General features: G+C 37.2%; 1 protein-coding gene across 4 annotated transcripts in view; it reads left to right on the top strand.

Annotated features, from left to right (window-relative positions):
• GABPA (GA binding protein transcription factor subunit alpha) overlaps positions 1-13,532 on the top strand; it is a 28,496-nt gene that overhangs the window by 1,591 nt on the left and 13,373 nt on the right. For 3 of the 4 annotated variants that reach the window (XM_069785310.1, XM_069785307.1, XM_069785309.1), the window contains exons 2-5: positions 2,350-2,450; positions 4,071-4,215; positions 5,107-5,191; positions 11,082-11,327. In XM_069785310.1, coding sequence (XP_069641411.1) covers positions 2,374-2,450; positions 4,071-4,215; positions 5,107-5,191; positions 11,082-11,327 — 553 coding nt within the window. In that variant the 5' untranslated portion in view covers positions 2,350-2,373. Of the gene's footprint in view, positions 1-1,114; positions 1,206-2,349; positions 2,451-4,070; positions 4,216-5,106; positions 5,192-11,081; positions 11,328-13,532 lie in introns of all 4 variants that reach the window. The other variant, XM_069785308.1, reaches the window with a different exon arrangement.

The following is a 13,532-nucleotide window of genomic DNA, read 5'->3' as shown; positions in this document are numbered from 1 at the left end:
CCTCCTAGCAAGCCAGGCTGAGTTTCTCTGTAGCCTTCAGGGAAGGCTCAGGAAGCTTAGTCCCGTCTGAACCTATGTACGCTTTCAATCTCTGCATCATCCTGTAGCAAATTTTGCTAGACTTCGTGTGAAATGTTTGTGTCATCAGGAGTCTCTCTATTCTAGCATAGGAAAGACTGAATAATTTTCCCCATTAGGTTTCTCTCAACTGTTAATGACTTTACATGTTTTCATAATGTTATTCTTCCTCTTTCCACCTGCCATCTCCCTTTCTTGCATCTATGCTCAGTGGAACCATCTTTCTTCCTCATTCTGTACCTGCTGTCTGTGCCTGTGCTCCCCTCTCCTACCTTCCCAGGGTCACCAGAAATGTAGTAGAGCCTGCGAGATGCAACTGCAAACCGCCCTTGAAGAGTTAGTGAACAGTTTTGGAGTCTAATCCATAAGGACTTCAAAATGTCTTACCTAATTCTATACAGTTACTGTGCTGTTATAGTATTTACTCACTGTGCATCAGTTAGCATTTGCAAATATTGAATATCTTCTGCCAGAAATATTCAAGATGGTGAGTTCTTTCTGCAGGTGTGCACAGTTTTCTCAATAAATAACTTGGGAATACGTCAAGGAAAAGAAATCCTAGCCTAACCCCTTTTGTGACCTTATTGGTAAACTCCCTTCCTCACAAAGAGAAACGGTAATTTACTCTTGTTGGTTTGGGTTTTTAATCTGATTGCTAATACAGGAAGAATTTCCCCCCTTTTTATGGTACCAGTTAGCTTCTTTGGGAGCTTTCCGTAAAGTCAAACCTTAAATTTCAAAAAATCTTTTAACAGTCAACCAGATCACCTGTAACCAATGCAGGTGTCAGTTCTTTCAGATATTTAATTAAGCTTGTCTGCATTCTTCAGAAGTGGTGTTTCATTCTTCCCCATTTTATCATGAAGATGATATACAAGATTAAGTGATAGGGAAATTGGAGTCCCAGGACTCTGTTCTGTGGACCCTACCCTGGCTGTTAGGGGATTTTCATGGAGCCAGATCTATGAGTAGAACAGATTCTGGTTTTGCTTCTAGTGGTGAGATATTAATGAGGTGCTGTTTATCTTCTGTCTAGCCCTGGTAGCTTCTTAGAGATTGATATCACATGCAGCACTTGATTTCTTCAGAACTAATTTTACATAATAGCTTTTGAAGGAGATAATAAGGTGAATAGTTTGAATTTCTTTAAATGTTTTCTGTAAGAACTGTACAACTTAGTTGGTTTCTATTCTTTTTGAGAAGTTTTAAAGTTTAATAAGTTCCCTTATTAACTTGTCTCTAATAAATTCTTTTACTAACAGTTGGGTTTCGGATAGAGTAGTCCCTGGGAAAGAATGACTCCAGGATGGAAACCTTGCTACTCTCTTCTATTGTGGATATTTAAATAGTAGCATGTTTCGCTTTTTCTACTGTGATTTTTTTTCCTCTGTGCACCTACTGCCTACTCCTTTTCCTGTGAGGAGTTGGTGGTGTTTATTGTAATCTGTTAATATCATTTGGCCCAGTTCTTTATTGTATGTATTTCATACTTAACGATGTATGGCATGGTTAGTGAAACAATATTATACAAACTATGTCTTTACAGACCAAATCCTGTAATTTTTTGTTTCCCCCTTACGTTCCAACACACTCCAGTATTGTACAGGGCATGAAAATTTGCAGTGTCAATGAGAATATCATCACAGAATAGCTTTCCTTTTAATTGCTAACATACTGCATTAGTTTGGGACTTCACAAGATGCATTCATTATGCACATATCATCAAGTGATCGCCCATGAGAGGGATGGGTGGAAATAGGGGACAGTCAATAAACACTTTATTGCTGAGTTTATTTGCCTATGAGGAAATCATGGATCTTCTGTCTGGCTTCCTGTTGCAGCATTTTGTGTAAAATGCTACTTAAATTTATAAGCAGCATCTTTCAGCTTTGTTAGAAAGGTAGCATGTAGCTGAATCCAGACGGCAAAATACACATAACTTTCAAAGAATTTTCAGAAGTTCTTTGCAACCAGCTGCTAAAAGCTGTAGCTGGCCCGTAACAAAAACATTCAGTAAATTCGGATGCCTCCAAGAAAGTCAGGCTTTGTCCATTTATAGTCCTGGATTTGCCCCTAGAATGTTTGTTTGAGGAACAGCAATTGTCATCTATTTTGTGAAATCTGTATTAGCTTTTGGCTTTATTTTTTAAGTGAATTCTTGTCTTTAAAAAGCTATCCTGGTATTTGGTTTAAAAAATGTTTGATAGGACACAACCCATCATCTAGTTTTGTTGGTCTGTGACTTACAAAAAAAATTTTTTCTGTTCATAGCTCTGTTCTTAAGACATTTTAGCCATGACTAAGAGAGAGGCAGAGGAGCTGATAGAAATAGAAATTGATGGAACTGAGAAACAGGAATGTACTGAAGAAAGGTATGTACTGTCTTTGTTTTTTGTGGTCCTTAGGCTGCTATTCATTTATTTATTTGTTTTCTTTAATTGGTTCCAGATTTGTGGCTGCACATACTAAGTTTGGTTATTCAGATTTATTATTGGGTATTGCGTAATGCTTCAGAGATGGCCATGGTTATGACATAAGTACAAATGTTTTCTAGCTAGGCAAAAGAAGTAAGTTTAAACTGGCAGAAGTAACTGGCTTGGTATGATCTCCATAATCCTGCTGTTGATTGTTTCCACAATTTTTCAAATTTCTTGCTGGATATGAAGTTCTTAGTTTTGCTTGTGCTTTCTTCAGTTTTTCTGTTTCTTATTTAATTAAATGGTCTTTTTCTTCTAGTGGAACTGTAGCCACTGCGGGACACCAGTATAGTGCTATCATGTTCTTCAATCTTAATTGCTGAAATCCCAAACCATTTTGTTTATCTCTTGCTAGTTCTTAGTAGTTCTGTTCCCCTACTTTCATGTCTGTAGGAATATGTCTACATGTACATGCTGCAAACCTTTCAGCTTCAGTGTATCCTTCTGTAATTGAGAGGAACCTTTCAGTTTCTCCAGTCCATTGCTTTATTGTTATACAGGGTCATTTGCTTTTTAACAGAGCAGAAATGATGTTCTTTATCTACTGACTATATTGTTGTTAGGGCCATTGAAACCATAGATACTGAAGTCTGATACCCTTTGATTTAATTACCTCAACCTGTTTTTTTTCCTTCCTAATGCTTCCCTCCTAATTTTTACAACTTTTTTTGAAAGCACAGAGAGGCAGTTAATGTGTTGGATAGAAATAGCTGAGGCTGGTAGGTGACCTGCTCTTTAAGAGCCTGTTTTGGAGACCTGATTCAAAACCACTTACTAGTTTCTTCTCTAAGCTCCTTGTATATTTTTACTACTTACAAACTAACTATGTCTGTATACTTTCTGATTTCCTTCTGTGTAATTGAAGAGAGACCAACTGTCTGAGGTCGTTAAGATGCAAGTCCCAAGACATTGATGTTTCTGAATGCCTTCGCCAATACTGTCATCATTTTAGTGCAGGACAACCATGACATGTGACTTATGTTTCCTTCAAGGCTCCATGTTGCTGTAGTTCCTTCTAGTTTTCTCTTGTGTGCATTAAGCTTATCCTTGTGCTGACTGGTGAAAAGACATGGACAATTACTCTGTATGAGAGTGGACGTTTTCTCCTTTTTTTCCCTATCTGTTAAGTTTCGGTGTTTGTTTTAACTTGAATATCTTTTAAGTATAGTCCAGGCAAGGCAAATAGAACTAGTTTACTCTACATGCAAGCTAATAATGTATAATGTACTAATCATGACCTTATCTCTTGAAAATGGTGATCTAAAAATTATCTTGGTATTTAACCTAGCTTTTTAACGGCGACAGGGTAAAAGAAGAGTTACACAGCTGTAAAATCAATGGGACTGAATGTAGTAATTCACTCTCTAGTCAAGCTAAGAGTTTTTCTGCATGGTATTAAGATTTCAGAGTCAGTATTACCTTTTATGTAGTTTACTTCTAACTTTTTTTAAGCTTTTCTATACCAACTGTATTAACATGTAGGTAATGATTTGTTGTATTAATTTGGTATTTAAGCATCGTTGAGCAAACCTACACCACAGCAGAATTTGTGAGTCAAGCTATTGACATCAATGAACCAATTGGAAATCTTAAGAAATTGCTGGAACCCAGACTGCAGTGTTCCTTGGATGCACATGAAATTTGTCTCCAAGATATCCAGGTAAATTGAAAGGCTATGAAAGATATAACCGCTTAATGGAGAAGCATTTACATACTTCGTCCATTTCTTCCATTGTTTGTGGAATTCACACTTCATTTGGTATATTCATTACAATTAAGAGTTTAATTTTTTGTCAGGTTCATTATCATCAGACCATTTAATAAGTACACACTAAGTCAGTGTGAATAAAATCAAAATACTTTTGGGGTTCCTGGAGTGAGGGTAAGAAAGGAAAAAATTACCACCTTGCAAGTGAAAGAAGAACAAGAGCAACGACAATACTATCTTCTCTTGAGGTAGCCCACATAATTTGTTGCTGCCTGAAGTTCTGTGAGTCTAATCTTGTTTTGAATCTGAATAAAGCGAGAAAGTTTTTATATTATTCAGGTACATAGATAGCAAAACATTACTCAAGAAATCCCCCCCCACACACTGTTTTTACAGGCATCACCATGTTCATGTTAGACAGTATAACTGGTTCAGGTTGTGTTTACCTGCATGTTTTATTTGTAGTTATAATCAGGCATCTGTGGCTTCTCCCGAAATAACAGGGTGAATACTGCTTTAAAGACAAGAATTGTTATGAAGGTGTTAAAAACTAAGAAAAGGAACTGTAGATACTTTTTACAAAGTGAAGGTATTGCATTTCTTTTTTCAAGTTAAAAAATGTCCCTGTAAGTGAAACTACCTTAAGCAGAACAGAGTGGCAAGTTTCAAATTCTGATCGAATTCTTTCTGTCATGTACTGTGTCTACATAGTACTAAAAATATTTGCATGCTTCTTCAGAAAATTTGCTGCAGACACTAAGTGTTTCTAAAGTTTAAAGGAGAATAAGTTTGTTATAACTGGGAGACTAATACATATTTTTAATTTTTTTTGCTTTTATCAAGCTGGACCCGGATCGAAGCCTTTTTGATCAAGGAGTAAAAACAGATGGAACAGTGCAACTCAGTGTGCAAGTAATATCTAGGCAAGGTAAGCAGTTATATTTGTCTGTTGTACAGACAAATTAATATCGTAGGTGTGCTTGTGAGCAAACCCAATCCCCTACTATTTCTAGATGTAAAATTGAGAAAATCACTGAATGGTCAAGTAGCTTCAGAATGTCTCTTTCATTGTGTACTGTGGTTGTAAGTAATAGTAATTAAAATAAATGTTATGGGCTGATGCTATTTGAAATATTTTTTATAGTAACTTCATATCAATGTCTAAGTAAAAAAAAACCCCAAAACAACAAAAAACCCCAACAAACCAAAAAAACCCAAACGAAATCCAAACAAACCTGAGTCAAATAGTGACAGTTACAGTATGAGGCTTTCATTAAGGATGAGTAGTTACTCATACCAGGCCAAGTATCTAAGCAGGCGAAAGATTTTTGTCTTGGTAGGTGACAATTTCATCTTTGAGGTGAGTGAGCTTGTGTGCTTCATGAACAATTTGATTATGAGACTATATGTAGCCAACTGAAAATTGGTATGAAAGGCTGGGATCACTATCTACTGTTTTCTTTGGATGAGAATTCAGTGTAAACCATTGTGACAGAGGAGCATTAACCAGGTGGGTAGGGATTTACTGATGCGTAGTTTTTATTTGTATTATCAGGTATGACAGGATTTCCCCTTGTTGAATCCTCAGGAATTAGTAGCTTCATTGTTTAGCATTTTGTCCTATTCTTCTCCTTTGCCCCCTCCATATGTCTTGATTGGAAGGACTGCCATCACTCACTGAAGACAACGTTTATGTTGGGCACTGGGAACAGCTACAGATGTTTGTTGCCATATTTTCAAACAGTGACAAGTTCCTGCTGGAGTAGGGTATCTTTGGTACCTGTTTTGAGTTATGTCAGCAAGCAGATTAGCAAAATTTGGGGAGCATGTTTTGTTTTCTTGTGGCTTCAGTGTAGATTAGACAGAAGAGAGCCTTTCTGGTTTGTATTAACAGTATTAAGTAAGACTGATAATTTGCATTTGATGCTGAGTGTCAGGTGACTAGTGCTAGGTTGAATCCTCAGTTCCATGTATGTAATGGGGATTGAACTACCTTTCTGTTTTTAAAAATAGAGTAGAAATGTCCTTCAGGGAACTGGAATAACTGCTCTTACTTCATGCCTAGTAACTTGCAGTATGCAGTGCTTAGACTTCCATTTTCAAAAGGATGCACATGGTAAATATCTTCACTATTATCTTCCTGTTTATTTTGTTCTCTTCTTCATTGTAAAACTGAGGTGCATGACCATATAGCACAAGGACACAAGGAGCTGCTTTTTCGCCCTTCCCGCTTTTTCGCCCTTTCCGCTTTTTCGCCCCCTCCCCCAAGAAACACCTGAGTTTTAAGTACTTTTGTGTAACTTTGGAACAATCCTCAGTGTTGTTTCTCATGCCACAGTACTTGACACTTGAGCAACTCATAAGAAATGTGTCTGTTGAAGGCAAGTAAAGTATGGCAGGACAGAATATCAGAAAACAAGCAGCATGGATATAAATAATAAAAGGAAGATAATTTGGATCACTAACAGGGAAATGCACTTTCTCTGACTGCAGTGTCCCTTTGAGCCAGAGGGAAAAAACAGCTTTTTGTGCCATCCACATATTTTTCTTATATGGATGAGGTACTGAAATATTCTTGATCTACTAATTTTTATTTTCCTTCAACTTGTATAATATATAGAATTCAGCTAGCAGTAATCAGTGATGCTAATCGTTGTGAAGGATTGGACTCTCTTATTTCTTCAGAGAAAAGCTGTTATGTCAGTTCAAGTGCTCTATCAAATTTTGATTAGCCATCTGTAAATTCAAAGGAATAAACACCAGCTGAAACATAGTCCATTGTAGTTCTTTTACAGCATTTCATAAAAGATACCTTAATATAAGTTACAGAAGATAAAATATCAGTCCTGTTTATTCTTTTTACTAGAAAGACCATTCTGTCACTCCACCTTGCCTTAACTCCTTTCTTTTGGTTTGAAGAATGCCATTGTGGGAACAACAATTTTGAGTATAGCCCTGTTCTGTACTGCTCTTAAATAAGCATTTTGCAAGTCTGTGGAGATCTAACTGTGTTGCATCATATGTCAAAGAATTTGAAAAAAGCTTTAATTTTAAAGACCTCCACAGCAAATATTTTGGTGTGGGTTTTGTTTTTTTTCAGTCCAGACACAAGTTATCTGACCAAGGCTTTCTCCTGCCTGTTTGACTGTAGACAATATCAGATTAACACGTTGCCATCCTGACATCCTGAAGCTGTTAAGGTTGATAGGTGTTTTTGTTCTTGAGATATGGTAAAGTGGATTGTGACACTATCTTTAGTGGCTTACTTTTTTTTTGTTTGGGGTTTTTTGTTTTTTTTTTAAAGAAAAGAAATGGAGGGAAGATAAATTTTTCAGGTTGTAAATTCCAGTGCTGGGTGTATGGCTCAGGTTGAAATCTTTCTTGGGAAAACTTCAGAAGTGGAAGATCTGGCTGGCAGTCTGTCACCTGAAGGACTATTTTCTTGCTTTTTCTACTTCCTTAATCAACAGAGTAGAGGCAAGCTTGAATGGAAGTTGTCGTGGTTTAACCCCAGCCAGCAACTAAGCACCACACAGCTGCTCACTCACTCCCCCCCCCCACCCAGTGGGATGGGGGAGAAAATTGGGAAAAGAAGCAAAACCCATGGGTTGAGATAAGAATGGTTTAATAGAACAGAAAAGAAGAAACTAATAATGATAATGATAACACTAATAAAATGACAACAGTAGTAATAAAAGGATTGGAATGTACAAATGATGCGCAGGGCAATTGCTCACCACCCGCCAACCGACACCCAGCTAGTCCCTGAGCGGCGATTCCCTGCCCCCACTTCCCAGTTCCTATACTGGATGTGACGTCCCATGGTATGGAATACCCTGTTGGCCAGTTTGGGTCAGGTGCCCTGGCTGTGTCCTGTGCCAACTTCTTGTGCTCCTCCAGCTTTCTCACTGGCTGGGCATGAGAAGCTGAAAAATCCTTGACTTTAGACTAAACACTACTTAGCAACAACTGAAAATATCAGTGTTATCAACATTCTTCCATACTGAACTCAAAACATAGCACCAAACCAGCTAGTAGGAAGACAATTAACTCTATCCCAGCAGAAACCAGGCCATGCTTTTTTCAGATGAACTGTGGGAGACAGACATACTAAATTGAAAGGGCTGCAATGAGAGCAGTGATCTCTCACAGTCATTGGTTTGAGCAATAGGAGCAGAGAGACCTGTATTATGGAGGTGGACAATGTAGTTTTGCTTTCTATTTCTTGTTGTTTGCAAAGAATATGAACAGGTAGTCTAGTTAACCTGCCCTTCAAGTCGTTCATGTACCGCATACACAAACAAGTCAAGGCTGTGTTTTGAATGAGCATCTGTAGCTGCTGTTTCTGTTGAACACAGTTCTGTCTGTTATGCACACCCAAAGCACACCTGCAAAATTAACATTTTCCCAAACAGATGCTGTTCCACCTACTTTTTAAACGCTTGACTGACATAAGAGGTTAGTGTTTAGCTGCTTTGAGAATTTCTGTGCATGTGTATGTAGTTGTACTATAGATACTTACACAGATTTTGGGACTCAGTGGTGGTTAAGTGCAAAACGTTCTTTGGATTTAGGTAGCTGAAGTCTGAGCGTTTTAAGTGTGTAACACCTCATTTGACTGTGGTTTCTAAACTGTTTTTTGGCAATAACTAGGCTTTTATTATTTTCAATATGTAAAGGAACAATTCATAAGTGTAATGAAACATACTGATTTAGATTAAAGGTGCAGTTTGAGTAATGTCCTGTCTCTGTCTATAGTTAATACTAGACATTTTAAGGAAAAAAAAAAAAAGCAGGTTGCCTGTAGGTCAGTCTGAACCCTAGTATTCTCTAGCTTCAGACAAATAGCAGTGAAAGGGCTTGTACTGGCAACATCTGGACATCTCTTGATAGCTAATGTCCTTGAATTTTTGTACTTTTTGTACCAGTTTATACTTCTGGGGTGTGTGACGTAGTCACATTGTGTTGCACAACTTAAGTGCTGTCCAAGGAAGACTGGACACCTGTTTTCTTATGCATTAGGTAAAGGGAGACATGTGAGAAGAGATGCAAACAAATCCAGTGAATTAATGTTGATCTAATGTTGCAGTAGGTTAGGTGGCCAACTGTTAGTTCACAACATTTCTACTTATAAGCTGATTCCTCTACAGAGACTCATCACTTTGATCTCCATGTTTGCATTATGGATAAAGCAGTAGATTCACGCTTCTGTTGACATGTAGTTATTTGACAGACAGTGAATTATTTTGTTGAGCAATAGTGAACTGTTCCTCTCTAGAAGCTTTTTTCTTTACTTTCTTTCTTGAAGATGAAAACCCGAATTTTAACCCTTAGTGTTTTCCCTTACCCATTCCTATTGGACTTTAAAATAAGCCTGTGCTGTGCATGTTAATCTTAGATGGCCTATATAAAACACTCTCCTAAGTAAGGTACTTGTTTGCTTTTTCTTTGTATTTGCTTCTTCATCTGATCAGCCACTTATTGGTTGCCTACACCTGTTTTCAATTCCTTAATTTCATATTGCTGCATGTACTTATGGTCTTTGTAGTGTTCCCTTTCCAATATTTTTCTCAAGCTGAATTCCTTTTAAAGTCTGGAGGAATACTTGTCTGAAAGACTTGGTTTGTTCTTACTTGTACTACAGGTAAGTACTCCATTTGTTTTCCCTTATAAACTGTGAATGGATTGCGGTTTTAGCTTTTAAGACCGTCACCTACAGAATCTATCATCTTATACTTAGCTTTAATATAGATTAGACGGGAGGGACCCAAAGTAATACCTTACGGAACAAGATACTGAAGTTACTCAGGCCATGTAATGTTCTGTGAATCCTACTTTCAGCTGCCTAACCCTAGTTAAGGTTTTCCAAGTCATAATAAATTGGAATCTTACAGATTTTTTTTTTTTTAAATGTGCAAATATGTTTGATAAAAATCTCTTAAAGAAGCGTGGTTGCTAGTTGTTATTATAATGGAAATTATGTCACAAAAAATTGAAAGAATTTTCTTCTGTTTAGCATATTATAATGACAAAAAGAATCTTCTATACAATGTCAGAAATTTGGTGATGCACCAGTTGGACAAAATAGCTTCTCTGAAGACAACAGAGAAGGTGGTGATACAAAGCATTAGTAGCATTAGTGAATGTGTTCTTTATTGCTGCAGAATAGATATAGACATATCTTCCAAATCTGTGGTCTAATATCTTAAATAACAGACATAAAACCAAATCATGAATAGCTGGTGAAGCTTAAAACATGAACAATTTTCTAGTTAGTTTTCTTTTAACTTGCTGTTGAACACACTGCCTATTGCAGGGTACTGAAAGAAAATGCTAACTCCTGTATGTAGACCCCAGAGATATCAGGGAAATATTGTAAAGGCTGAAAGAAATGCCTCTTTGTTGGGGGAGAGAGGTGGATGCTTGTTCTGTTTTTTTTTTTTTTTGGGGGGGGGGGTTGCTTTTTTTTTTTGTTTGTTTGGTTTGGTGTATTTCTTTCCAAAATACGTGTTCTTTATGCCCACATGATGAACATTCTGTTCAAGATACGTGAAATGGATCACCTAAATAGAACAGGAAGCTGTAATACTGGGAGAGGAAAGAGGGACAGCTTTGTATTCACCTTACTAAAATATATACTGTATAATAGAATATGACATTCTAATTTAGAACACTTGCAGAAATTTGATGATGCGTTTGTGTCACGCTTCTTTCTTAAGTATGCTAACACCTATTTATCAGAAAGCTTTAAAACAACCTTTTTTTTTCATATTTGCATTGCTATCTTTAAGTTTTGTGTTTGTTCTTTCTATACCTAGGGATAGAGCCCAAGTTAAACATCCTTGAAATTGTGAAGCCTGTGGAGACTGTGGAGGTAGTGATTGATCCAGATGCTCATCATGCAGAGGCTGAAGCTCACCTTGTTGAGGAAGCTCAAGTGATAACCTTGGATGGAACAAAACATATTACAACAATTTCAGATGAAACCTCTGAACAAGTGACGCGATGGGCTGCAGCGTTGGAAGGATACCGAAAGGAGCAGGAGCGCCTTGGAATACCCTATGGTAATAATACATGACTCTGTGTGTGTGTGCGTGTATGTTCAGGTAGGGGCTGGGTTCTTTTGTTTGTTTGGGGAATTGATGTTTTTTCATAAGTGATAATTAGTTTTGGTTATATAATTAAAGTGCTCCAGTACCTCAGAGAAAGCTTCTTATGGTATGGGTAAGTACAATGCAAATACCTGCATAAGAGAAGGCTAAAGAGAAGTAGAATCAGCGCTTGTGATAGTTTTATTAAAATAGTGCTTTTTTGCCTCATAACTTTGTTATTGCAGTTTTTAGAAAGCAGTTTTCTTCTTCCTCCCCTCCTTAAAAATGTGCATGTTAGTGATAAGGCTCTTTTTCGTGTGTGTATGAATTTGAACTACACTCAGTAGTTGGTGGGGGTTGCCTGTAAAGATACTGAAACAACTTGTCCATAGGTTGTAGGATGCTGAGTATGGTGTTAAATCTGATTTTGCATGGAAAACCATACTTGACTTCAACATACTGGAAGAAGATGATTCAGAACTGAATTTAAGTATTCTGGTAGATCATTATCTCTTTTGAATTAATGTTGTTACTTAGCAGGCTGCTAATTCAAGGTTAGCTTAGAAAAAGCATCTCTGAATGCCTGTTTAGGATTGAACTGAAATTGTGGGTTTTAGACCTACCTCACGTTCAGGAGGTTATCCAGCTGAGTTGCTTGTTGTGACTTGCAAAAATGTACTGTCAAGGCGTATTCAGCACATGAAGCTGTAGTATCTAAGCAGACCTGCAAAACTGGAATATATTTGGCAAGTGGGATATTTGGAAGTGTTTAAGAATTCCAGTGATGCTAGAGGTCTTTGAAGGACATAGAGCTTGCCAGTATTTTGAACGTATTTTTGATAACTAAAGCAATGGCTTTTTCATGCCCTTTTGTTGTTCTTACTGGCAAGCACTTCCAAAATAGGTTTTATCATGCTATGTCTGTTGATAATTAGGGATTAGACACAGAACTTGGGGGGGGGGGGGGGGGGGGGCGGGGGCGGGGAGTGAGGCATTATCAGGAGCAGACTGAGATTTTTCAGCATGCTTTCCCATTCATATAAGAAGAAAATTACTTAAAACCATGTTGTTGTTACGTTGAATAATGTTGTTAATAAACTTTAATAATGTTGCTACTTTAAGAAAACCCTATAACCTGCAACTGTGACTTTAAAAGTTCAATATCTTTTGTATTATGGGAGTGCAGATTTTCCAGGAAAATCATACTAGTTCATTATGGCAGAGATCTCTGTATTAAGAATAATAGTGTTCTCTTGATATCAGAAAAATGTGCTAAATTGCCTTCCTATAAAGAATAACATTTTAAATGTTATCTGAGTTGAAGTTGCAGGGACTTGGGTTGAAACAAGGCACCACTAAGTTCTATGTTATGATACAGTCAGAAGTTTCTGAGAATAAAGAATGTTCTAAAAGTTCTTATGTAGTCTCCCCCCAAAGCCCCCCCCTCCCCCCCCCCCCCATTTTTATAAATACACATCTTAAAAAATAGAAAACAGGCTCCTTCAAAGAGTTGTGAGGCTTGGTTCTGTGAAGTTCTCTGGAATTATTCCTTGAATCTTTTCAAAAGACAGGGTACGTTGATATTAAAAGTCAAATCCAGTCAGTAAATGATGATCATCCAGGAAGTTAGTGGTTCAGTATCTTCATCCTTACAGGTTTCTCTGTTTTGGTGCAAATGGAAAATTAGCTTTTAGCAGGTCTTTAAAATGTTGTGGCTTTCCCTTTGTGTTATGTTTCGGTGGGGTTTACTGGAGATTGCTAGTTCTTAGCTGTTAAAGGTATTTCTGCTAATACAATCCAAAAATCTGGTACCATTGCAAAGGTCTTTAGGAAGAAGGAAAATATTAATTGGTATGAGAAATAAAGCCAGGAAAGGGAGCAGCAGAAGTTTGGAAACCATGGAACCGGTTAGAGAAAGTAATGATTCATGTTACCCTGCAGATTATGTTCTGTCAATGAGAATAAATTAGCAGCTTTTTGATGAAAATTCACTGCTGATAATGTTTTGAAGACCAAAACCCTTTTGGTGTGGCTTTTCCCAAAGGATTACATTGTATGGTTTAGGTAGCATCAGTGAAAAATGATGCGATGTTACTGTCCTTTATTAAGCAAGATGGAATTTGTGGCTTCTAGATAAAGTTTATAGACTTAGAAAGCTTTGCTTCCTTTAATTCTTAA

This window comes from Haliaeetus albicilla, chromosome 6 (assembly GCF_947461875.1).
Source record: "Haliaeetus albicilla chromosome 6, bHalAlb1.1, whole genome shotgun sequence".
Lineage (NCBI taxonomy): Eukaryota > Metazoa > Chordata > Aves > Accipitriformes > Accipitridae > Haliaeetus > Haliaeetus albicilla.
This window is presented reverse-complemented; position numbering and strand designations above follow the sequence as displayed.